Source organism: Elephas maximus, chromosome 21 (assembly GCF_024166365.1).
Source record: "Elephas maximus indicus isolate mEleMax1 chromosome 21, mEleMax1 primary haplotype, whole genome shotgun sequence".
NCBI lineage: Eukaryota > Metazoa > Chordata > Mammalia > Proboscidea > Elephantidae > Elephas > Elephas maximus.
The window spans coordinates 38,380,371-38,406,276 of record NC_064839.1 but is presented as its reverse complement, the minus strand read 5'-3'; the positions used below and the strand labels follow the sequence as shown (position 1 = coordinate 38,406,276).

Genomic DNA, 25,906 nt, shown 5'->3' with positions numbered 1-25,906 from the left:
CCAGCCAGGTCGCGCTTTGTCCCACTCCTGGAACCAGGAACCGGCGTTTGGCGGACTGCTCTCGGTGGTATCTTTGCGCGGATAGAGAAGGCCCCGCAAGGTATCATGGGGGTAAGAATGGCGGCTTTCAAGGTGCGGATTTTGGCTCCCTGAGGCCGCCTGAGCGTAGAGTGGCGGCGCCGACGCCCCACAGTCCGGGACCGAAGGGCCCGGAGAGTTGTGCTCGCTGCCGTGAGTGTCCCTTCTTTTTCCTGCCCTTGCCACTCCGGGCCGCTCCCGCGGCGGATATCGATCCCTTGCTCAGGTCCGGGTTTGAAAAGTTAACTTTTTCGGTTGTCACCCAACTCGCTTTTTTCACCTCAGGGATGCGTTCCGGTCCTTCCTGCCCTGTCCCCTTTCTTTGCTCCGGTCAGATCCCTCACCCCTCCTCAGGCCCCTGCCTTAGCTCACTCCCTGACCGATGATCAGCCGGAGTAGGGCCCCGTGTGTCTTCCTCTGTTTTTTCACGCGGCTGTCGTTACCAGACAACTTCGTGGGCGATCACCTCTAGATGTCAGCTTCAAGAGTGCGAGAATTTTTGCCTGTTTTGCTTTCTGCTCTGTCCCTATTGCCTAGAACAGTGTGATTGGCTCAGAGAAGGCACTCAGTGAACAATTGTTGAATGAGTTAATCTAGCTTTTTCTTCACTGTTTTTCTCATACCTTTTGTGGCGTCTTTGTCATTAGTTCTCCAGAATCTAGCCTCTTCACGCCTTATTTTTTGTTCTTCAAAGCTAGTTAAGGCCTCTCTGTCAGAAACCTTTTCGTGTGCTCCTTTGCTTGATGTCTCCATAAACTTGTGGCGTCTGGTTCTCCTTTGATATGTTTAAACTCATTCATTTATTCCTCAAACGTTTGTTTTAACTAGGTGCTGGGCTAAAGCAGTCAACAAGATAGACGAGGTTCCTTTAGTTGTATAGAATGGTATTCTAGAGGTAAATTTTCTAGTTTAAACTACAGCTACTCAAAGCCTGTATGTTTCTACCTCCCTGTTTGGAGTGTCGCACATGTATACAGGTGTCACCAATATGCGTCCATCTCTTTTATATTCTGCCTAATATTTTCAAAATGCAGCTCTTGCATCTGATTGATAATGTGTGTCCAGTCTGTTTGACTGTACTCTCAATGTAGAGCTGGGTGTGTTCATTAGAGCTTGGCAAAATATTTTGGATTCTGGTGGCACCCTACCCTTTCCTCTGCTTCACTGACTTGTTGGAATGAGGGGAATTATGCAAGCACTCAGAATAGGTGTATGTTTGCAATGCCGTGTAATGAGAAGTAAGAAGAATTTGTTACTTGTTGAAGGTCAGGAAGTCTTACAGTCACTTAAACAAAATATTTTTCAGGAACACCGTTCCCTAGAGTTTCTCATCAATGTTTTTGGTGAACATCAATAGTTATTAAACAGATTTTGACTGCTGTGAGGTAATTCTTTTCTACAAAACACACTGGTCTGAAAAAAAGCCACCAGAGTATGGATAATATGGATGGCAGCCTAATACCCCAACATCTCTATGTACTCTGTTGTATCTGTAGTTTAAAGAGAGGGATAGAGTAGAAGAATAGAGAGTACATTCATGAAAAAAAAAAGTGGCAAGGGACCCACTCAGTATATAGGAGTGTGGTAAATAATGTAAAAACTTTAGTTATATAACTGTTTATGGTTATAAAGGAGCCCTGGTGGCACAGTGGTTAAGTGATAGGTTGCTGATCGAAAAAGCAAGGGCCCTTTGAACCCACCAGCTACTCAGCAGGAGGGGAGAAAGATGTCATAGTCTGCTGCTATAAAGATTTGCAGCCTTGGAAACCCTATGAGGCAGTTCTAATCTGTCTTATAGGGTCACTGTGAGTCAGAATTGACAGCAGTGGGTTATAGTTACATAGAACTTTCACATGTACTTTCTTGTCTGATCCTCATAATAATCCATATTTTAGGTAAAGCAAGCATCGTTTTCACTTTATAGACATGGAAGCGATGGCCAGCCAAAGATTAAGTTATTTGCTTGTAATCACGCGAATAGACAGTGTCAAGAGCCTGGATTCTAACTCAGGTTTTATGACTTCAAACCTAGGGGTGTTTCCACTACATTGCCTGTACAAATGCTGCTAGTCCCTCATAACTGTTCCTTAGTGAAGTCTATTCTTGTCTGGATGATACCCTTTTGGATTCTGGGGGGATGTTTGTGTGTTTCTGGTGTGTGTTTGGATTCTGCAAGGGGGTCTTTCAGGATTGTCAGTGACTTGACTGAAAGTTTTTTGCAAGATAAGCTAAAGATATCCTGGTCTTGTTGCAGGGATGGGGAGAATTAACCCCTAAATATACCTGTAACTATAGGTATTCTGGTATATTTCAGAGCCTAACCTTCTCCTGTTTTATGTCTTGTCTTAAATGGTTTATTCTCCTGCCAGGGAAATCCCATAGCCTGTGATGGAGGACAGCAGCGAGGATGCTTCGATCCATCGACTGGAAGGCACTGATCTGGACTCTCAGGTTGGTGGTCTTATTTGCAAGACCAAAAGTGCGGCTAGTGAGCAGCATGTCTTTAAGGCCCCTGCCCCTCGCCCTTCATTGCTGGGACTGGACTTGTTGGCCTCCCTGAAACGGAGGGAGCGAGAGGAGAAGGATGACGGAGAAGACAAGAAGAAGTCCAGAATCTCTTCCTACAAGGACTGGGAAGAGGGCAAGGATGACCAGAGGGATGCTGAGGAGGAGGACAGTGACCAGTCCGGCCGAAGTAGCCGAAAAGACAGGTAAAGGCCTTAAAAAAAAAAAAAAACCGAACCCACTGCCATCAAGTTGATTCTGACTCATAGCAACCCGATAGGACAGAGTACAACTGCCCCATTGAATTTCCAAGGAGCGCCTGGCGGATTTGAACTGCCAGCCTCTTGGTTAGGAGCAGTGTCACTTAACCACTGCGCCACCAGGGTTTCCGGTAAAGACCTTAGGAAGGATTAATCCAAAGGGAATGAAAATGGAGACCAGAAAGTAAAATCCAGTGTTTATGCTCATTTTTTTTTCATTGCTTTTTTTACCTGGTTTTTTATTTATTATTGTTTTTTTAAGTGAAAGTTTACAATTCAAGTTAGTTTTTCATATAAAAATTTATACACACGTTGTTATGTGATCCTAGTTGCTTTCCTTATAATGTGACGGCATACTCTTCTTTTCCACCGTGGATTTCCCGCGTCCATTCAACAAGCTCCTGTCCCTTTTTGCCTTCTCATCTTGCCTCTGGGCAGGAGCTGGCCATTTAGTCTCGTGTATGTACTTGAGCTAAGTAGCAGTCTGTTCGTGTATCTCTCAGTTTTTTTTATTGGCCATTTAGAGCTTTATACTTTTGTTATGATTCTGTAATGTTCAGAGTAGGTAGGAATTGATATTTTCTTCATATTTGTGGGGAGAGTTCAAAGGTAACTAGAGAATAAATGATTGAAGTTAGAAATGCTATGGGTTGTTGCCATATGTAAGACTGGGGTACCAGGGAGATAAAGTGGAAAAGGACAGAGCACTTGTTTGGCACAGCCAAGAACTTCTTTTGGGCAAGGTTTCTTTCCTGCAGAGGGGTCTTTTATCATTACCCATACCTTTCAGACATTATCGATGTGCCCGAGTAGAGACACCATCCCATCCTGGTGGTGTGAGTGAAGAGTTTTGGGAACGCAGTAGGCAGAGAGAACGGGAACGGCGGGAACATGGTGTCTATGCCTCATCTAAAGAAGAAAAAGATCGGAAGAAAGAGAAATCACGGGATCGAGACTATGACCGCAAGAGAGACAGAGGTAAACTGGCATAGCACTTATTGCCTATTAGACATTTGAATAAACATACTGCCTTTTTCCTGTTGCAGTTTTCATAATGCCCAATAATTAGGGAGCCCTGTTTGCAAGATAGGAGTCCCTAGGTGGCATAAACAGTTAAATGATTGGCTACTAACTCAAAGATTGGTGGTTCTAATCTCTCCTGAGGTGCCATGGAAGAAAAGCCTGGCAACCTACTTCCAAAAGATCACAACCCAGAAAACTGTATGGAATATAGTTCTACTCTGAAACACATGGGGTGACCATGTGTTGGAATCAACTCAGTGGTAATTGGTTATTTGCAAGATGTTAGTCTGGTTTATTTTGACCCCACTGGGATTGGGAATGATAGGCAATTTAAGAAAATTTAAAAAAAAAAGCAACATAGCTGCTTTGCTTAAGCGTATGGTTCTTATTTTATTATAAAAATTGCTGAACAGGTGATAATGGGTAAGATGTATGAGAAAATCAGATTTTACAGTATTATTGGTGCTAGAGAAAGGACAGTGCTCTGGAGCAAAGCCAGACGTAAAATCCAATGCTGGCTTTGCTCAGTATTAAGTTCTATAGCTTATAAACTTGTAACTATTAAAAAACTAGTAACTATAGAGTTATAACTCTCATTTTTTGAATTCTTGCAGGAAAATAACTATTACTGTGAATTTGAAACTTTCTAGCCAGTAACTATTTTTTCCTCTTGAAAGAGTGGGAAAATGTGAGTTTCAGGAACCCCATGGATGGCATAATAGCAGTGCAGATTGCACCTGTGAGTGAGTGGTAGAAGGCCTGTCCTTTCTCAAGGGTGAAGATGGGTGTAAGTTAGGGCAGGACACGTTTTCTAAGCCTTGCGTGTGGCTCTCCACAGATGAGCGAGATAGAAGTCGGCACAGCAGTAGATCGGAGCGAGATGGAGGATCAGAGCGCAGCAGCAGAAGAAATGAACCAGAGAGCCCCCGACATCGGCCCAAAGGTGGAATTTCCTGCTTCCTGGCTGTGGGTTGTGGAGGTTCACGTGTATAAAAGTATAGAAAGGCAGAGGAAGTGACTCCCATCCTCAGTGGGTTCATCGTGGGCAATGATTCTACCATGAGCCTCTTGGAATACTTGGTTTGGAGTCGGGTGGGCATAGCCCTGACCTCTTGAGATGGATATGCTTCCTTTAGGGAGATAAGCACGTTTGCTGAACAGGCAATTTTCCAACTAGCAGTAAAGAGTGGGGAACTGGGAGGCAGAAGGATTTATTAAAAAGAATTCTTTGTACTCAAGAGAGATATTTACAGAGACAAATTCAACAATTCTTAAAACGTTGTTATAAACAAAATGAAAACTAATCCATTAAAATCAAAAGCCTTTAAAAACTGTCAAAAACACCTTATCCATTAGAAAAAGGTGCAAGATTTATAAATAGTAAAAGAAATAAATTTGGGAAATTGACTTTTGGCTGATTGTTCTAGCGCTATGTCTTGGTAAATGAACTATTTCCTGTGGATGTGTCTTTCGTGGCTTTAGATGCTGCCACTCCTTCAAGGTCTACCTGGGAGGAAGAGGACAGTGGCTATGGCACTTCAAGACGTTCGCAGTGGGAATCACCCTCCCCATCACCTTCCTATCGGGACTCCGAAAGGAGCCATCGGCCTTCCACTCGAGATCGAGATAGGTGATGTTCTGGTTGAAGCATCTGAAGCATCCCTGTTGCTCTGGGTGGGTGACAAGGGGTGGGTGTGATGAGGCAGAGGGATCTAAGATGGAGGAGCAGCTGGCAGCTGGGGAGAATGTCTCAGCTTAGTAACTGTTTAAGATGCTGGCAATCCTGTTTCCCAGGTCCGTGAGGAGTAAGTACTCCGAGGACACACCTCTGCCAACCCCATCCTACAAATACAACGAGTGGGCGGAGGACAGAAGACACCTGGGGTCCACCCCGCGTCTGTCCAGGGGCCGAGGTAACTCAGTGGGAGGAGGAGGCAGGAAGCAAGACCTCTGATCCTGGTGAGGCTGAGCTGAGGCTGTGCTTCTGGGGCTGTGTGACTTTCCAGGTCTGGTCTTGGCCACTGGGGATAAGTTAGGCTCTTGTGGACTGACGTGCTACGTGTTCTCCTTCAGGAAGGCGTGAGGATGGTGAGGAAGGAATTCCATTTGACACAGAAGAGGAGCGGCAGCAATGGGAGGATGACCAGAGGGTAAAAGCTTAATGTCTTTAAGGGGCCGAATAAGAGGTGGCAGAGGAAAGTGGGGTTAGTGCACAAGAGCCACAAGTGACACCCTAGTGGTTTTGGACTTTGATGAGATTGTTAACACTAGCTGAGTGGTTCAGTGCTGAAGTCCTGGAATCTCTTTCCAGAGGACTGGCTCCACAGGAAAACTTCTTGCCTAATGCTGTAGGCCAGACCTAACTTTCCTTGTTAGGTGCTGGCGCCACAGTGTGGTAAGTCTAAGAAGTGCTGTTATGATGGGCTGGATGACTCATGGTTCTTTACTGCCCTTTAGTCGGGGTGCTCCATGGCACTAGTGACTTCTTACCACACGTTTCCTCCCCTATTGGCTAAATCTTGCACGTAAACTTGACCTGCTTCTTGTTTCTGTCACTTTGTCTTATGCTTTTCAGCAAGCTGACCGGGATTGGTACATGATGGATGAGGGATACGATGAGTTCCATAATCCCCTGGCCTACTCTTCCGAGGACTATGTGAGGAGGCGGGAGCAGCATCTGCATAAACAGAAGCAGAAGCGGATTTCAGCTCAGCGGAGACAGATTAATGAGGTGAGGTCACCTACAGTAGTTGGAGTGTATTCAGAGCTGAAGTTGGATGCGTATGGGAAAGGTCGTGTTCAAGGATGATACCATAGTTTGTCTCCCCGTTGCCTAGAGACCAGATGTACATACACATCTGGAGGTGGAAGAGGGCTGGGCACAGACCTTTCAGTAGCTTACAAAAACCCCAGCACGTGACTTCTCTGCTTTACGGTACTTCCTTGAGGGGTGCTGTTGATGGGTGCTGTCATCCACTCACTCATCGATATGGTGGGCCCTGGCTCTGTGGTCTGTGTCCTTTGTGTCTTAGTGGTCAGGACTGATAAGTCGAGCCAGGAACTGTCACCATTTGTGTCTCCATATGGGGGTTCTGACCTTGAGTAAGGTGCTGCTTCTTGGATAAAGTAACCGCAGGTAATTTGAGATCAGCGATTCTTCAGTCAAAGGAGCTGCAGGGTTGAAAGGCCTGTGACATCTCTTGGGCCACCCATGGTCCTCCTGTCAGGACTCGAAGGGTGGACTTGCCTGGTGACCTTTCTGGATGACCTTCTGGTTACAGTCTGAGTGTGGCTTCGCATTGTGTCCCCACAGGATAACGAGCGCTGGGAAACCAACCGAATGCTCACCAGTGGTGTGGTCCATCGGCTGGAGGTGGACGAAGACTTTGAAGAAGACAATGCAGCCAAGGTGCATCTGATGGTGCATAATTTGGTGCCTCCCTTCCTGGACGGGCGCATCGTTTTCACCAAGCAGGTGAGGCTCCCCTGTGCCTAGAGGTGGAAAGAGGAAGACTCAAAAAGAGGGAAGAAGGGAGTGAAATGGACCCTGTTGATTTTAATGATCAGTGAGGGATTTCTTTTTCCTCAACCTCCTGCAGCCAGAACCTGTGATTCCAGTCAAGGATGCCACTTCGGACTTGGCCATTATTGCTCGAAAAGGCAGTCAAACAGTGCGGAAGCACAGAGAGCAAAAGGAACGCAAAAAGGTTGGTTTCTTATTACCTGGGGCTGGGAAGTCTGCGTATTTTTCTTTTTTCTTTTAAAAAAACTTGTTAGACCTCACAGACAGGATTCCTGTTGGAAGTGAGAGGACACTCACCAAGCAAGGATCTGCCCTAGGAGGAGCGCACTGTGTTCCTCCACCAGGTCCAGTTAAAACAACCACGGGGTATGGCGCTTTCAGAGCTTGAGGCTCCAGAGCTGGAATGCATGGCTTGGTGATTTTGCCACCTGCTATGGGGATTTGCCATGTGCTAAATGGAGACTCCAGCATCATTTCTGTCACCAAGGCCATATTTTCCACCTACTGATCCTTCTTTGTTTCTAACTTTCGCATTCCAGTCATCAGTACTTTTCAGTGCATCTTGGAACACTGAAGATAGCATGATAGGAAGTTGCAAGACCAGTGACTTATTCATTACAAATATCTTTCTTCAACAACATAAATGGCGACTATATATGTGGACCTCACCAGATGGAATACACAGGAGTCACATCGATTGTATCTGTGGAAAGAGATGATGGAGAAACTCAATATCATCAGTCAGAGCAAGGCTAGGGGCCGACTATGGAGCAAACCCTCAGTAGCTCACAATCAAGTTCAAGTTGGAGCTGAAGAAAATTAAGTCCATGAGAGCCAAAGTACAGCTTTGAGTATAACCCCCCTGAATTTACAGACCATCTCAAGAATAGATTTGACACATTGAACGCTAATGACCAAAGACCAGAGGAGTTTTGGGATAGCCTCAAGGACATCATACATGAAGAAAACAAAAGATCACTAAAAAGGCAGAAGAGAAAGAAAAGACCAAAATGGATGTAAGAAGACACTCTGAAACTTGCTCTTGAACATACAGTAGCTAAAGCGAGTGGAAGAAATGATGAGGTAAAAGAGCTGAACAGAAGATTTCAAAGGGCAGCTCGAGAAAACAAAGTGTTATTATAACGAAATGTGCCAGCACCTGGAGTTAGAAAACCAAAAGGGAAGAACGTGCTTGGCATTTCTTAAGCTGAAAGAAGTGAAGGAAAAATTCAAGCCTTTAGTTTTAATACTAAAGAATTGTATGAGCAAAAAATTGAATGATGCAGGAAACATCAAAAGAAGATAGAAGGAATACACAAAGCCACTGTACCAAAAACAATTGGTCGACATTCAGTCATTCAGGAGGTAGCATATGATCCGGAACCAGGGATAATAAAGGAAAAAGTCCAAGTGCACTGAAGGCATTGGCAAAAAAAACAAGGCTCCAGGAATTGACGGAGTACCAATCGAGATGTTTCAACAAATGAATGCAATGCTGAAGTTGCTCACTCATCTATGCCAAGAAATTTGGAAGACTGCTACCTGGCCAGCCAACTGGAAGAGCATTCCAAAGAAAGGTGATCCAGCAAAATATAGAAATTATCGAACAATATCATTTATCACATATAAGTAAAATTTTGCTGGAGATAATTAAAAAACGGTTGCAATAGTACATCATCTGGGAACTGCCAGAAATTCAAGCCAGATTCAGAAGAGACGTGGAACAGGGGATACCACTGCTGATGTCAAATGGATCTTGGCTAAAAGCAGAGGATACCAGAATGATGTTTACCTGTGTTTTTTTGACTATGCAAAGGCATTCGACTGTGTAGATCTTAACAAATTACGGTTAACGTTGTAGGGAATGGGATTCCAGGACACTTAATTGTGCTCATGAGGAACCTGTACATAGACCAAGAGGCAGTTGTTCAAACAGAACAAGGGGATAACTGCGTGGTTTAAAATCTGGAAAGGAATGCATCAGGGCTGTATCCTTTCACCGTACTTATTTGATCTGTATCTGAGCAAATAATCTGAGAAGCTAGACTAAATGAAGAAGAGTGCAGCATCAGGATTGGAAGAAGACTCATTCGCAATCTTCGATATGCAGATGATACAGCCTTGCTTGCTGAAAGCAAAGAGGACTTGAAGCATTTACTAATGAAGATCGAAGACTCCAGCCTTCATTATGGCTTAAACCTCAACATAAAACAAAAATCCTCACAACTGGACCAATAAGCAACATCATGATAAATGGAGAAAAGATTGAAGCCAAGGATTTCATTCTACTTGGATCCACAATCAATGCCCACAGAAGCAGCAGTCAAGAAATCAACATACTGCATTGGGCAAATCTGCTGCAAAAGATCTCTTAAAGTGTTGAGAAGTATAGATGTCACTTTGAGAACTAGATGTGCCTGACCCAAGCCATGGTATTCTTAGTCGCCTGGTATATCTGGTATGCATGCGAAAGCTGGACAGTGAATAAGGAAGACTGAAGAGGAATTGATGCCTTTGAATTATGGTGTTGGTGAATATTGAATGTACCATGGGCTGACAAAAGAACAAACGAATCTGTTTTGAAAGAAGTACAGACAGAATGTGCCTTCATCTCATGGAGTTTGGACGTGTTATCAGGAGGGACCAGTCCCTAGAGAAGGACATCATGGCTTAGTAAAGTAGTGGGTTAGCAAAAAAGAGGAAGACCCTCAATGAGATAGATTTACACAGTGGCTGCAACAGTGGGCTCAAACATAGCAAGGATTGTGAGAACGGCACAGGGCTGGACAGTGTTTCATTCTGCTGTATATAGGGTCACTCTGAGTTGGAGCTGACTCGATGGCACCAGTAAATGGAGCTGGTCATCAAATCGGCTGATTTTCTTTTGCCCACAGTAGTGTTACAGGATGGAACAAACTTGCTTTTCTTTTTCAGGCCCAGCACAAACACTGGGAATTGGCTGGGACCAAACTGGGAGATATAATGGGTGTCAAAAAAGAGGAAGAGCCAGATAAAGCTCTGACAGAAGATGGCAAAGTGGATTACAGGTAGGCCATCTCAGGCCAGCAGTGGGCTCCCCAAAAGACTGGGGGCTGTCAAAGGCAATGGCAGTGGAACTCATAGAACGCATGGCTTGTGAATAAGATGATAAGATGTTACTGAGTTTAAGGCAAAAATTCTTCCATCGCTTCCATCGCCTTTCCACCATCTTCAACTTCTCCTAGATATGATTCCTGTCACCACCATAGCCCCTACCATAGGAATGCTTTCTCTGTGCCAGGCAGTATGAAACATTTCTCAGTAGTCACTCATTGGATTTTCACAACAGTTCATGAAATAAGTGCTGTTCATACTTTTCACACGAGGATACTGAGATCCAGGGAGGTTAAGTAACTTGTTTGAGCTTACCTAGCTAGTAAATGGCAGAGTTAGGATCGCCCCAGGCAGTCTAGTGTCAGAGCCCAAGCTCGTAGCCACTCCGCTCAGCTGCCTGTCAGATGTTCAGTGTAGGAGGCTTTGTTTTGCTAGCTCAGATTTCAGTTCAATATAAGGAGAACTATTTTTAACAGACGTTCAAAAATAGAAAGGGTTGTCTCATCAGGCAGTGACTTCCCTGTTCACAGGGGCATTTAAGCAGATGTTAGATAACTGCTTGTTGGGATTCCTGCATTGGGCAGGTGGTTGGACCCAAATGTCTTTTGTCTCATTCTTTGAACACTGTGAGGTCCTGTTGAACTGTGTCATGAGTTAATAATTCTCTGTACCCCTGTGAGAAATGTCCCAAATGAGAAGCTGGTAGTATTGATCAAACTTCGTCAGTATCTAGTTAATTTAATCCCTTAGGTGTGCATTGTGAGGTGATTAGGGGGACTGACTGAATTTAGAAATAGGAGGCTTGACTGAGCTTGGTGTAGCTATGACAGAAGGAAGTCTTTTGGGGGAGGCGTAGTGTGAAAGATTGCAGAGACTCATGTAGCACTGAACTAGTATCTTTTTGCTGTGCAGTTTTGGGATGTGTACATGTGTCAGATACTTGAGTGTTTTCAGGAGGAGTTATAGGTAAATATTAAGTGGGTCCGTCCTTATAATTCTTTGAAAATGAAGTTTTACAGACCCTGCCAAGAGGAGGGAGGATGCCTGACCTAAACGCGAGTGTTCTGCGACCCTAACTTCCTCAGAAGACCACTGGCTATTTTAGCCCTTTAAGTGTTGTGCTGAAGTCGTCCAGGGGTATATTCTGTACAAGTTAATAACCTGGTGATTTCATCTCCTCTCTGGTCAAAGTCATTTTAGGTTAGAGGGTTTGCCCACTCAATAACCTGTGACTCCTTTGATCCATATTAGCTGTTTGACCCTGGGGTGTAGAGTGTGTTGTGGATGATGGATTCTTAGATAGCAGTTCCAGTCCCTTTGGCCCGAGGTGAAGAGAAACATCTCTGACTACCTGGCTGCTATTGTTTGTTTGAGATTTATTGCTTCTCATAGAAGTAGTTCTCATTCTGGGTGTAGGAAGAAGGGTGGTAACCCAGTCAGGAAGGGAAAGAGTAGGAAGTTATGCAGGGGACTTAGGCTGCTGTGTATTCTCAGGACAGAGCAGAAGTTTGCGGATCACATGAAGAAAAAGAGCGAAGCCAGCAGCGAATTTGCAAAAAAGAAGTCGATTCTGGAGCAGAGGCAGTACCTGCCTATCTTCGCAGTGCAGCAGGAACTACTCACTATTATCAGGTAATTCCACCACCGAGCCCAGCAAGTCCAGTGTTGAGTCAGGTGTCTCCATTGTCTCTGGTGTTGATTGCTAGTTTTTTCTTTTGTGCGTTGCATCTGATGGAGAAGGGAAATCATTACTTTTTCTGTGTCCTGGGTGTTCTGGACAGCACCACATAAAGTAAGCAAGATAGTATCACTTGTAGTTCACTTGTTTAAACTTTAGTGTATTCTAGACATTTTTGATGGTATCTTGGTATGAGGCTCTTTTCCCTATGAAATCCTCCTTTCACAGCAAGCATGCTCTTGGGATAGCTAGGCATGGGGACAGCAGGTGGCCGAGTCCGCTCAGAGTCTTGCATTTGGCCTTCCACTGGGTTGACTAGCCGTTTACCTTTCTTCCTTGTAGAGACAATAGCATCGTGATCGTGGTTGGGGAGACGGGGAGTGGGAAGACCACTCAGTTGACCCAGTACTTGCATGAAGATGGTTACACGGACTATGGGATGATCGGGTGCACCCAGCCCCGGCGTGTGGCTGCCATGTCAGTGGCCAAGAGAGTCAGTGAAGAGATGGGTGGAAACCTTGGTGAGGAGGTAAGTGGACATGAAGGTGTGCTATGTAGTTTATTGCATGACAGTTTTTTATCCATTTGTGCTGAAAGGTGTCATTTGTTTAGCTATTAGCATGGGCTGTGCTAGTGACAAGCTGGTGGTTGGTTTTGAGCCATCTCCCTGACCTCCCAGGTGGGTTATGCCATCCGCTTCGAAGATTGCACCTCAGAAAACACTTTGATCAAGTACATGACTGATGGGATCCTGCTCCGAGAGTCTCTGCGGGAAGCCGACCTGGATCACTACAGTGCCATCATCATGGATGAGGCCCATGAGCGCTCCCTCAACACTGATGTGCTATTTGGTCTGCTCCGGGAGGTGAGGGCCGAGGGGTCCCAGTCCCTCTGTGTCTGTATAGCTCTGACCAGAGCACTGGTGGTAGTTAGAAGCTGAGGAGCAGCTAAGTGGGCTGGGTCTAATCTACAAAAACTGAGGGGGCTTCTGACAGGCCATAGTTTGCCCTGAGGCCTCGGGATTGCTGGGTTCAGATCTGGTTTTGTAATTGAGTCTGTTCTAGCTCAGCTTGGTAACTTATAGTTCTCTTTTGGCTCTGGCTCCATCTGGTCAGCCTTCAGGATTGCTGTGAATCTAGTATGGCAGTTCATCAACTTTGGCTTCTGTTTTGTTTGGAGTAGTGCTGATGGACTACAGGGAGAAAGCCCAGGGTCCTGATTTTGGGGACACCTCTGACGATCCTTTCCTTTTAGGTGGTAGCTCGACGCTCAGACCTGAAGCTTATTGTCACATCAGCCACTATGGATGCAGAGAAATTTGCTGCCTTTTTTGGGAATGTTCCCATCTTCCACATCCCTGGTCGCACCTTCCCTGTTGACATCCTCTTCAGCAAGGTACTGAGGCCTCTGTTTTTTAACTGGTCCCGACCTCTGATGAGGAGCCAGTGGCAGGGCATCAAGCAGGGTACTTAGTTGGGGAGGATTTCGTGGGTATGGTGGGGCTGGTGGGGAGGCCTGCAGCCCCAGGGCCCAGGGGAACAAAGGACCGTGCTCTGGGAGAGGTTTTGTTTCATTGTTTCTTGGAAGCTGAAGTACAGGGCCCAGGGAGGCACCAGGAGTTCTCACAGGGTCTCACGGCCAGCCTATCCACAGGTGTGGCACCCTGAAAGTTAGCAGACTTCAGCCCCAGAGCAGTATCTGGGCCACTGGGTTTTAGAAGGATGCCTGGGGCGCATTCCTGAGACGTGGCCTGTTGACGGCATCCCTGCTGTGTTTCAGACGCCACAGGAGGATTACGTGGAGGCTGCAGTGAAGCAGTCCTTGCAGGTGCACCTGTCGGGGGCCCCTGGGGACATTCTTATCTTCATGCCTGGCCAAGAGGACATTGAGGTGTGCGCCTTGATCATGACTGATGAATGAGTGTATCCTGTCTCCAAGAGTTTGGGGCTCCAGTTTCTCACAGCTCCCCTCTGCCCTTAGGTGACCTCAGACCAGATTGTGGAACATCTGGAGGAACTGGAGAACGCTCCTGCTTTGGCCGTGCTGCCCATCTATTCCCAGCTGCCTTCTGACCTCCAGGCCAAAATCTTCCAGAAGGTGCGACAGCAAGAACGTCTGTCCAGGGTCCCCACCTTTGTCCCTTGTACCCGCCAAAGCAAGGCAAGAAAGACTTTGGCTCTTAATTAACCTCCCAGGAAAAAGCAGAAAGGATGGTACTCTTCAGGCAGGGGGCAGGGTGGGGGGTGGGCTGTGCCTCCTGTGGAATCTTTTCTCATCTGGGGCACTTTCCCTCCCTGCACGTCACCTCTGCTCTAGGCTCCAGATGGAGTTCGCAAGTGTATTGTTGCCACCAACATTGCCGAGACATCCCTGACTGTTGATGGCATTATGTTTGTTATCGATTCTGGTTATTGCAAATTAAAGGTAAGAGAAGACAGAGGGGTCGGGGCCCTAAATCTCCACCCAGAGCGAACTCAGTTGGGAAGTTTGGCCCTGGGTTCTTGGCCCTGGAATGAGAGATGCACACAGAAGTGGTGATTTTGCATAGGGCACTAACGTGAGTGTTGATTTTGCTATGTGCTTTTTTAAAATTTAATCCTTGTGATGATGTGATGAGGTAGATGATTTAAATAACAGTAGAGATAACAGAGCTGGTATTTATGGGTTTAGTCATTTCTCAAGGTGCCTGGTTCCAGAAGGATGCATGGCCTGCATTGCTGAGGCATTTCCTCTGTGATGTGTAGGAACTAAAATTTTTCTCTCTTTGCCTCAGGGCTGCCTTGCTTTCTTTCCCCTACTCTGTTCTCAGACAGTTTTTTACTGACTTTCCCTTCATAGGTCTTCAACCCACGGATTGGCATGGATGCTCTTCAGATCTACCCCATCAGCCAGGCCAACGCCAACCAGAGGTCAGGCCGAGCTGGCAGGACGGGCCCAGGTCAGTGTTTCAGGTAGGAGTCCTGTGCTAGCCTGCCTTCTGGGGCAGTGCTGGGATTGCTGCATGTGCAGCCCGGGCGGGGCTGGTGAGGTGGGGGTGGGCAGGGATCCAGCAGTGGGTGCCTGCTCTAGAGCTGACCCCCAGGCTGGGAGGTTGGTGACCTCAGTCCTCTGCAGGTAGCTCTGAGGTCCGAGTGGCCTTGGGTCCTAGGCAGACCTGCATCAAGTGAGTTTCTGCAGTGAAAGAGCAGTAATTACAGCAGGCCTCTCCGCCCTGCAGAGTATAAATCTAAACGAATTACATCACTGGTTCTTTTTCACTTCTCAAATTTTTCTTCTTTGTTCCGATTTTTGAAAATAACTGTCACTATAGGAATTCAGAAAATACCGAATATAAAGAAGGAAATAAAACTCAGTTATGATCCTACTCCCCAGGTGGATTGGTTTCAGATATGAAACAAGCACATAGGGAGCTCCACCCGAAGAGCTGAATTGGCGGGACTGAGTTCTGAATAGATCGAACAATGGGATTAAAAGAAAAAGTGGGAGGAGAGGAATGAACAGTTCTCCCCCTCTCTGGGATCTTACTTGTACCCATGTGATCTTCGACTGCAGGGGTCCTGGGTGGGCAGCCTGGCCTTGTAAGAGGCTCACCAGGGCGGCACACTCAGAACCAGGGTTGTCTTTCTCTGCAGGCTCTACACCCAGAGTGCGTATAAGAACGAACTGCTGACTACCACAGTGCCTGAGATCCAGAGGACCAACCTGGCCAATGTGGTGCTGCTGCTTAAGTCCCTTGGGGTGCAGGATCTGCTGCAGTTCCACTTTATGGACCCACCCCCAGAGGACAACATGCTCAACTCCATGTACCAGCTGTGGATCCTCGGGGCCCTGGACAACACAGGTGATGTGGCCCTGGAACCTGGCATGGGCTCTGGGGTTTGGGTTTTCACTCTCTTTGCCACCCTGTTCCCACTGAATGTCTGGACTTGTTCCTCTTTCCTAGGTGGCCTCACCTCTACTGGGCGGCTAATGGTGGAGTTCCCACTGGATCCAGCTTTGTCCAAGATGCTCATTGTGTCCTGCGACATGGGCTGCAGCTCAGAGATCCTGCTCATTGTCTCCATGCTCTCAGTCCCAGCCATCTTCTACAGGCCCAAGGTGGGAGAGGATGTCTAGGATCTCAGGGCGTGTTTTGGAAATTTGCAAGAATATTTTTTTCATTTTCTGGTAGAGTTTTGCCTGTGTCCTCACATTTTAGAATAAATATTTTATCATAAATTATGTTTATTTCTCTTGTAGCATAAGTGTAATACGGTGGCATGTTTGCAGTTATGTGTGGGTAGAACCTCTGGGATATGTTCAGTGGGCCTAGATGTTCCCTGGGCTTAAAGATTCTCTTTTCGTTCCTAGGGCCGGGAGGAGGAGAGTGATCAAATCCGGGAGAAGTTTGCTGTCCCTGAGAGCGATCATCTGACCTACCTGAATGTCTACCTGCAGTGGAAGAATAACAATTACTCCACCATCTGGTGTAATGACCATTTCATCCATGCCAAAGCCATGCGCAAGGTGGGGCTGTGGCCCAGAGGAGCAGGTGTAGGACAAGGGGTGGGAGTGAGGGGAAAGAGGAGTCCACTCTGTTGGCCCTGTATCCTGTTGCAGGTCCGGGAGGTGCGGGCTCAACTCAAGGACATCATGGTGCAGCAGCGCATGAGCCTGGCCTCGTGCGGCACCGACTGGGACATTGTCAGGAAGTGCATCTGTGCTGCCTATTTCCATCAGGCAGCCAAGCTCAAGGTGAGCGCAGGGAGCAGGTGGCTCTGTGGCCCCTCTCCTGGCCTGGTGCCTGCACGAGGGTGAGGTCCTTTTGCATGCAGTTCTGTAGGTCTGTGCTTCCCCCAAGAGCCTGTGTCAGGGTGGTTTTAAGGGACCGGGAAGCTGCCCAAAGGAGTAGAGTTTCCTTGACATGCCACCTGTTGTGTTTCTTCTCTAGGGAATTGGGGAGTATGTGAATATCCGGACAGGGATGCCCTGCCACTTGCACCCCACTAGCTCCCTTTTTGGAATGGGCTACACCCCAGACTACATTGTGTATCATGAATTGGTCATGACCACCAAGGTGAGTCTCTTCCAAGAGTGCTGGCATAATGTGTGCCTCCCGCTGGGCAGGCTGTTGTAACCCTTCACTGTCTCTGGTCCACGCTGTTAGCTGGGGAGACTTGAGGTCACATGTATTGCTTCAAGGGGAGTTTGAGGTTGCTTTTCATTTGGGGATTGGGGAAAGTTTAGAGAGTTAACCTCTAAGAGACAGTGACCTCAGCTCTGCAAGCAGGATTGTTACTTAGCTGCTGCCTAGGATGAGCACCCCCTTTTGCTGTCATTAGGAAGGTGTTCTGAGGAGCTGGACCTTTTTTCTTGGATACTAGGGGACATTTTCTCAACTGTGGACAAATTTGGATGGGAGAAGGGATTAAAAGTCCCGTCTTGGGGGTTTTTCTCTGCCTGTTCCAGCATCACAGGCTGGGCTAGGGCTCCTTTCCACTTAGCTGCCAGTTGTGGAATCACTCTGGGGAGGTACAGCCTGAAGCATTGGCCCTTCCGTGATCACTGCTGCTGCTGCCTTTCTGTCTACAGGAGTACATGCAGTGTGTGACCGCTGTGGATGGAGAGTGGCTGGCAGAGCTGGGCCCCATGTTCTACAGCGTGAAGCAGGCAGGAAAGTCACGGCAGGTAAGGACCCTGCAGTCATTAACATTCTGTCTCATTTCAGTTATCTCCCCTCCCCCACAGCCCGTCCACACACCCCATTTATTTTTCTGGAACATATTAGCTCATGTTTCAGACATCGTGTTGTTTCACCTGTATGTGTCTCTGACTAAATGGGCTGTTTTTTTTTAATTTTTATTTTTTAATGTAAATCTTCGTGCTGTTATTTAAAAAAAAAAAATTCATTATTTAACATCATTTATGTCTTCAGTCCTCATTCAGATTTCTCAGATTTCCCCGTTTATCTCAAAGACAACTTTTTAGGATTGGTTTGCTTGAATTAGGATCCAGACACTGCTTTTGGTTATTATTATTATTCTAAAGTAGTCATCGTCCCCATTCTTTTTCAATGACATTGATTTATTGGAGAAATGAGGTCACTTGTCCCATAGACTGTTCCATATTTTGTATTTGGCCGATTGCTTTCTCATAGTGGTATTTAATGTGTTCCTCTATCTTGGGTGTTTTCTGTAAACTAGTAGTTAACCTAAAGGCTTGATTAGACCAGGTTCTGTTATTTTAGGAAAGGGTGCATAGATGTGGTACTGTGTGTACTTCTTTTATCTCCTATCAGGAGGCATGTAAGATCTGGTGTTCCCACCTGTAATGGTGCTAAGATTGATCAGGTGGCGTCAGCCTGATACCTCCATTATCAATTCTCTGTCTGCTGCTTCTCAAGGTTTCAGTGTCTATTGATGACCGTTACCTAGATTGATTGTTTGGGGTTGTAAATGTTTCAGGTTTTTGCTTCCCTCCCTTTGTCAGCATACTCCTTCCCACACTGGACCTGCACACATCTTCCTTACATTTATCCTTTCCAGCCCCAGGTGGTAGTATTTTCCCTATTTCCTGGAGTTGTGAACTGGATAAAAAAAATGTAAGCACTTACTGAATTGAGTGGACTGCTGAGGTCAGGTCTAAATTTTCCAATTTCCACCTTGAATCAAAGAAGAAAGTGGGCTTTGGCCTGAAAAGCAAAGGTCGCCTTGGTGTTGAGGCAAAGGATCATGTGGCTCCTGCTTCTGAGAGGTGGCTTGGTCACACAATGCCTGGTTTGCAGCAGGGAGATGGATGCAAGCAAGGTCCCCTCACCAACGGTCCCCAGTGGGCTCAGCCAGTGCTCTCTTCCTCTCTAGGAGAACCGCCGTCGGGCCAAAGAGGAAGCCTCCGCCATGGAGGAGGAGATGGCGCTGGCTGAGGAGCAGCTGCGAGCCCGGCGACAGGAACAGGAAAAGCGCAGCCCCCTGGGCAGTGTCAGGTGAGCCCACCCCTGGGAGGTTGCCAGACCATCTTAATAGGCTCACCCTGCTGGAACATGTGTTTCAAGGCTTGGATACAGGGTCATGACTTAAGAGAAATTGAACGTGTGAGGAGTAAATGAGTAATAGAAGCTGTTCGCGTATAAGTGGTGCTTTGTGGCGGTATGACAGACACTCCTTACAGTACGCATTTGCAGGCTCTGTCATTGTCTGTCATGTGTGATCAGGACCTGAGGTGGCTTGGGTACAGGGTAGGTCTTACAGCTTTACTGACAAGCTAGGAGCTTGGAAACCACAGTGGAGAGGGGAGAAGAGAGCCTTGGGCTTGTGTGTCTCTGTGGTGCTGGAGTGGTGTCCTGGAGAGGTGGGTGGCAGGCTACCTCCATATAACCTAGAGGATATGAAAGGAGTTTAAAAGAAAAAAAAAAAAACCTTTATCTTACCGCATTCCTTAACGGAGATCAGAATGAGGTGGGCATCCTTTATTTTGTTCTCCTGCTTCCAATCAAAAATGGGGAAGGAAAGTGGAGTGGAAATGTGTTGGGGGATAAGATCCTTTAGCTCCACAGCCTCTTTACACCCCAGTTAGGATCAGCAAGGCTCAGGCTATTTATCTTGTGTCCTGGGTTGAAGTGAGGAGCAAGTGTTTCCTAACTTCTTTTCCTGTGTCACTAGGTCTACAAAGATCTATACTCCAGGTCGGAAAGAGCAAGGGGAACCCATGACCCCTCGCCGCACCCCAGCCCGCTTTGGGCTCTGAGCTGTCTCTGGAAGAGGATGGGAGCCAGGTATTGCCCTGAGCCCTCTGGCTGGATGGTGTGAACCTCCGGACAAAGCCCCCTCATCTGTATACTTTCCTCTGTATACGTCCACTCGTGGCCCTTGGGGTCTGCTGCCGAGGAAAAAGGAGTTCCTCAGTGCAGGCACTTGGAAGGGGCCGAGGCTGCTGTCTGGCCCAGCAGAGTAGCTGAGAAGCTGCCAGAGCGAGAGGTGGCCAGACCTATCTTCTCCAAGTAAGCAGCCTCTGGGATGCTTGGTGTCTAAGTGTCTGGTGTGACCATGCCTTTTTTAATCCTTGTGTAAAGCAGTAAAACAGACCTAGAGGGAATTGTAATTTGGTTATAATTCAGGATTTGGAGATAAATTTATTGTTTGTAAAATGTTATGCACTTCTGCCTGTTTCTTTTCCCCTCACTGCCAGGAGAGGAAGGGCAGAACCTCCGACCTGACTTTGCTTTGATGGATCTTCCTAGAGCCTTAGTTCTGCCCTAGTTCTTTAGGTAGTGCCTCCCAGAGGAGGCTTTGGGAGGGTGGGACACAGGTGGACAGGGAGGGAGACCTGAAAGTGGCCTGGGGCACAAAGCACTGGGCAGGCCTAGCCGGGGGTGCCCAGCTGTCCCTCAAGGCTGGTGGGTGATGGCAGGGCCGCTGTTGAGGCCAGGTAGTAGAGGGAGGTGAGCAGGAGCTGGCTGTCTGGCCTTTCCCAGGGTGCAGTGGCTGCTTTAAAGAGGCTCACTCTTTTAGTTCAGGATGGTAGAACTTGGTACGCTTTGCAGGTATAAGGGCCGTGTTGCTTACTGATTTTCATGTAAAAGGTAAGTCTATATTCTGGCATCACTAGGCTTTTCTCTTGTTAAGCAGCCTTTTTAAGTCTGTTGAGGTAGCTTTTTTGGTATTTGGCCCTTTTGTGCCAGCCATTATTCTTACTCTGTGATTCCCTATAGTTGGGCTTCTACCAGGTATGCTGGTTGGGGCCAAGTCACCTACAGAATTGGGGGTCAGAGGCACTTTCATACCAGACCAGGGCTCAAAGTGAGCTCCGTGGTACCTGGCTCCCTTTGCTGACTGCTGGTTCCAGTCCTTTTTACACTGTTGCTGGAATTTGAATTTTCATGTGTTAAATTCTCAACCTAAGGCAAAATATAATTCAGTTTTGTGGATGAGTTTAGAAGCCAAACTTTGCCAGCACCAGCTACCACCTCTACTGTGCTTCCATTCCTTTTCCTTCTGACCTCCTTTATTGGAAATGCAGGTGAAAACAGTCTTTTTAGGGCTCTGGAGTGAAGAGAGAGGAGCCCTGGTAGTACAGTGGTTAAGTGCTCAGCTGCTAGCTGAAAGGTGAGTGCTTTGAACTCACCATCCACTCTGCGGGAGAAAGATGTGGCAGTCTGCTTCTGTAAAGATTTACAGCCTTGGAAACTCTGTGGGGCAGTTCTGCCCTGTCCTGTAGGGTAATTATGAGTTGGAATTGACTTGACAGCAGTGGGTAGAGTGAAGAGAGGGCTTCCAGCTGCGTGGCTGGGAAGCCTTATCTTGGCATCAGGTTGAAGGGTGAGGAGAAAGTATCTGCCTGCTTGGCAGGGAGGAAGTGGCTGGGTTTGTGAGCTGCTCACAGACTTAGGCTTGGGATGCAACAGAATAGGAAGAAGATTCAAATTGCAGTTAACGCCTTTCTTACTAACAAGATGTGACCTTGGTCACAAACTCACCTTCAAGTCCCTTAGATAAAAAAAAAAGATGAAGCCAGAAAGGTTATGGTCCAGTCCAACCTTGCAATTTAAAAGCTAGGAACACCTGGTGAGGGACACACTTGACACACAGGTGCTACAAGATGAGCAAGGAGGCTCACTCAGCCCAGCAGCTGTACCGGAATCTTAGTTGATATTGGGGTTTCTGCCTAAGATTTTGTCTGGACCTGTGCTTCCAATGTTTTCCTTTTAATTACATACCCTTTCCATTCAGCTCATCCTAAATTTCCTTCTAGCTTTAATACTCTGAATCTTACTGTCTTTTTTTAAGATGATAACCAGTTCTTTTTCTAGAAGGGCAAAAGCGTTTCTATGATGATAGTCCTGTGGCTTCTCACTAGACCCTGGACCCCCCAAGTGGACTCCCAAGTTTGGTTTGATGCTTTCAGACTTCCCAGTGTGAGGAAACAGTGTGTTGAATTGGACACTGTCCAGGAGATAACCCTTTGTGGGGCTTGGGGAGTTTTGCTCTCGGTTCACTCGCATTTATCCTTTAGTGCCTCGTTGATGGGAACAGGATATTTTAGACACTAGAAGTATCTGAAGTTGAGAGAGGGAGCTCGTTCTGGGGACCCCAGAGCTTGCTTGACAGGCTCGTGTCACAGCAGGAAGCTTTCTCCTCAGTTTGGGCTTGCACAGAGAAAGCTCAAAAGGCATGTTCACATGTGGCAAAATGATGGTTCAGGGAGCGACCCTCTTCTCAGGGAGGGAGGAAGAAGGAACTTTAGCAAGGTGGGCTGGGTGTGCCTGCTGTTTGCTCTGGATTCCTTGAATTCAGGGGGAGAAGAATTATACTCAGGGTTTGTAAAAGAAGATCTGCCACGAAGAGGGTTCTGCTGGCAGCAGTTCCCGGAATCTGAGCAACATCCTCCCACTGGGTGGTTGAAGCATTTGGCTAAGTCCCATCTCATAGCCATTTCGTTTCAATATAAACTGTTCAAACTACTTTTTGGGAATTCTTCTTCTTTGGTTATTTCTTAAAGGATTATGAGCAGGCAACACTTAGTTTCCCTGCCTTTCTTCCTATCTCTTGCAAACTAGAGGCTGGGTGACATAGATGTTTTTCTGGCTTTGCTGCCCCATTGCTCTCCCGTAACTTCCTACCTGCTTTGCTCTGGTGTCATCACCCCACAAGACAACGCTGTAAAAATGCATAGCATTCGAGTGTCCAGATATTGCCACTTGGACCAACATATGGGAAAAATTTTATAAATTACAGAGAGAATATCTCTTCTTAGTAGACTGTACAGGTAGAACTTTTGTTTGACTAAATGGGCCACTAACTGGAATTAGGAAGCCATTTCATTAGAATCAGATTCTTCAGTATTTGGTTTTTCTAGAAAATTACCCTTATTCTAAACCAAAGGGGGGAACTTAGCCAAAACAGCATAAACAGGCAACAGCCATCACAACAAAACTACCAGAGACACCAGTCACTTCTTCCTTATACTACGCTTGTGAAGAACTTGCCCTTCTGTCCTGTCAGGGGCTTCCTACATAGCATGTCACTATTAGCAGTGAATTTTTTTGGTTCTTATTTGGCTAGGGTAGGAGGTAAAACTATTTAAGAATCATTGACAACCAGTGCTGTTTTTTCTTCCACTCCCCCTACCTTTTCAGAAATGCAAATTCTTTGCTTTCTTTACCCTACTATGTATTTCTCTCAGTTTCCTACAGACAAGACATATAAATTCTAGATATGTACTCAGTTTAACAAAATCCTACTCTAAAATAGTTTAGCTGTACTTGGAGTTTGTTATAATGGAATTTTACTTGCACTGAGCTGGCAGGGGAAAAAACTGTAAAAGGAGGAATGAAATATGGTGGTCAGGGAGAATGCAGATGGCTGTCTCTCTATCTCCCATTTGGAAAATGCATCACTTATTTCTCTTTCTTTCGTTTGGGTCTCAGGATTACCTTCATTCTTGGGGTTTTTATAATTTAAAAAATTCCAGACAGAGATGGAAAGAAAAAAGTTGCTAATCATCTCTTGTTGGTTTAGAGACACATCCAGATAATTAAGAAGCTTGTAATATAGGGAGTTACAGCTGCTCTATGTGAGTAAAAGGGACCTGTATCCTTTAGAATCTAGAGAAAATAGGGATGAACACGTTGCTGAGTGCTTGAGGGGCAAGGTACCAGGAGCTCACTGAGACTGCTGTGCTCATGTTTTTATTTTAGATTTTGGACCTGGAGATGATAGTATGGTTCCAAGGCTCACTCCACTGCAGGAAGTGGACAAATCTCAATAAAGTGTTAGCATCTTGTGAAGTAGGCAGGGACCCTGATATATTTCTGTTAAGAGCTGATCCAGGTAAAGAGAGAGATGGGAACTCGCTTGTCCTCTGGAAAAACATGCGTGGAAATGATGCTTAGGGCAAGGCGACGGTTCTAGCAAAATGAGGAACCTGAGGGAACAGGGAGGAAGTGAAAGTTTTGATTTGAGGGGAGATTTATGGTGATTCCTCAAGGACTGGCCTCTTGACCAGGCAACTCTGTTGTGGGATAACTTCTTTCCCCTGGGGTAATACGGAGTTTACAAATGGCAGGAAAGATAGCTGTGCGCCCTGGCTATTGGGGAGCAAGGTGCTCTCGCATGGTTCCCAGAACACATAACAGGAAGAAGATGTCTGTTCTGCCTGTTTCCTCTTGTCCCCACACTCCCCAAAAGGGACTGGGGCTGGGGCTGGGGGTAGGCCTGAGGTTTAGGCGCTTGAGTATCATTCAAGGTTCTCAAATCAGAATGTATCTTAATCCATCTCCTCACTCTGCATAAGTCATTATCTTTGAAGCCCAGAGGAACTAAACATATGACTTGAGGTCATGCAAGATCTGCTTTCTTTTCCCTATTTGAATTCTCAATCCAGTGATCTTTTTAAAGATAATGTCATGCTCTTGTTATTTTTTGACACAGGAGACTAAGAAAGAAGACATTGACAGTAGAGAAAGACAAGTGGGGGACCTACCTGAGCAGTGGGGCATCCCCACTAATTTGTTGTCCATTCTTTGGCCCAAGTCCTGGGGCATCCCCCTCCAGCCCATTGCCCCGCACACTTTCCTCTCCCTTTGTAAGGGCTCCATTTTGCTCAGGAAGCCAAAGGGTTTGCTGTATAATTTTGGTTGCCCTACATTCAGTTTCTTCTCCTCTATCTCGCTCTTCAGCTTCTTGTTTTCCTGCTGCAGATGCACCATCACATTGTGGAGATGGCTGTGGGAAGAGAGGGAAGGGCAGGTGAGTGTTTGGTCTGCTTTATCTTCTTGCTTCTCTGCTGAAAAGACAAAGGTGTCACAGGAAAAAGGATCATGGGTGCCCAATTCCTTTCAGAACTGGAGCCCTGTTATGGATTGAATGGTATCACCCAAAGATATGTTGAAGTCCTAAATCCTGGTGCCTGTGAAGGTGGCCTTGTTTGGAAATAGGGTCTTTGAAGAGGTTATCAGTTAACAGGAGGTTCTGCTGGAGTAGGGTGGGTCCAATCTAAGCGGTGTCCCGAGGAAAGAGAAAAGACACAGAGAGACAGACAGAGGAAAGACAGCCATGCGAAGATGTATCTTCATGCCAGAGAATGCATAGGACTACCAGAAGCTGGGAGAGAGAAGGAAGGATCTTCCCCTAGAGCCTCTGGAGACAACATGGCCCTGCTGATACCCGGAATTTGGACTACTAGCCTCAAGAACTGTGAGACAATAAATTTCTGTTCTCATAAACCACTCAGTTTGTGTTATTTTGTTACGGCAGCCCTAGGAAACAAACATAGGCCCTCACACAAGTTCTGTGGAAATGGTTGCCTGTGTGTGACCAGTGGAAGAAGCCCGGGCCTGGGGTCTGGGTAGACCCAGAAGTAGAACTTCTGACTCTGTCAACTTTGTGCCTGTTTTCTTATCTGTTAGATGGGGACAGTCAAGCCTGACCTACCTGCTTGGGTTAATATAAGGATCCAGTTATACAAATGATATAAATTTGACTGGAAGAGCCAGAAGGCCATTATGAACTGCGATTCTGATGTGTCCTTGGCAGCTCACGGCCTTGCCTCGGAAACACTTTCACCCAGTTCTGATGCCAAAGTCCATGTTCTCTCCGCTTCCCTGTGCTGAAGGGTTGGGAGCACAGGACATCCCAGCTCTGTTGGGAGCTTGGGCAAATTGCTTATCCTCATTTCATGGATGAAGGCACAGAGGTTGCATTGTAGGAGAGAGGGAAGATAATTTAGCACATTTCCCGTAGCTCAGTAAATTAGTATCAATAGTCATATTCC

At 46.5% G+C, this 25,906-nt stretch overlaps 2 protein-coding genes across 4 annotated transcripts in view; one reads left to right on the top strand and one right to left on the bottom strand.

Moving 5' to 3' along the window:
• The first annotated feature begins 11 nt into the window (after positions 1-11).
• DHX38 (DEAH-box helicase 38) lies at positions 12-24,703 on the top strand. Of its 3 annotated transcripts, none has more exons than XM_049864774.1 (27): positions 12-100; positions 2,448-2,789; positions 3,634-3,821; positions 4,705-4,809; positions 5,349-5,496; positions 5,661-5,779; positions 5,940-6,016; positions 6,442-6,597; positions 7,180-7,341; positions 7,466-7,573; positions 10,324-10,436; positions 11,977-12,114; positions 12,503-12,689; positions 12,840-13,025; positions 13,415-13,555; positions 13,940-14,050; positions 14,141-14,257; positions 14,477-14,584; positions 14,999-15,111; positions 15,793-16,001; positions 16,104-16,258; positions 16,511-16,666; positions 16,760-16,894; positions 17,091-17,216; positions 17,732-17,827; positions 19,000-19,121; positions 19,798-24,703. In XM_049864774.1, exons 2-27 carry the CDS (start codon positions 2,467-2,469, stop codon positions 19,880-19,882), a joined length of 3,684 nt encoding a protein of 1,227 aa, XP_049720731.1. In that variant the 5' UTR covers positions 12-100; positions 2,448-2,466; the 3' UTR covers positions 19,883-24,703. The 3 variants fall into 3 exon arrangements, with proteins under 3 accessions (XP_049720731.1, XP_049720732.1, XP_049720730.1); XM_049864775.1 differs by having other exon boundaries at positions 39-111; XM_049864773.1 differs by lacking the exon at positions 12-100 and adding an exon at positions 140-231.
• PMFBP1 (polyamine modulated factor 1 binding protein 1) overlaps positions 22,332-25,906 on the bottom strand; it is a 27,639-nt gene continuing 24,064 nt past the window's right edge. The window contains exons 16-17 of the mRNA XM_049864758.1: positions 24,617-24,858; positions 22,332-22,417 (exon numbers count right to left, since the gene is read on the bottom strand). Of these exons, the coding sequence (XP_049720715.1) occupies positions 22,332-22,417; positions 24,617-24,858 (328 nt within the window). The remainder of the gene's footprint in view (positions 22,418-24,616; positions 24,859-25,906) is intronic.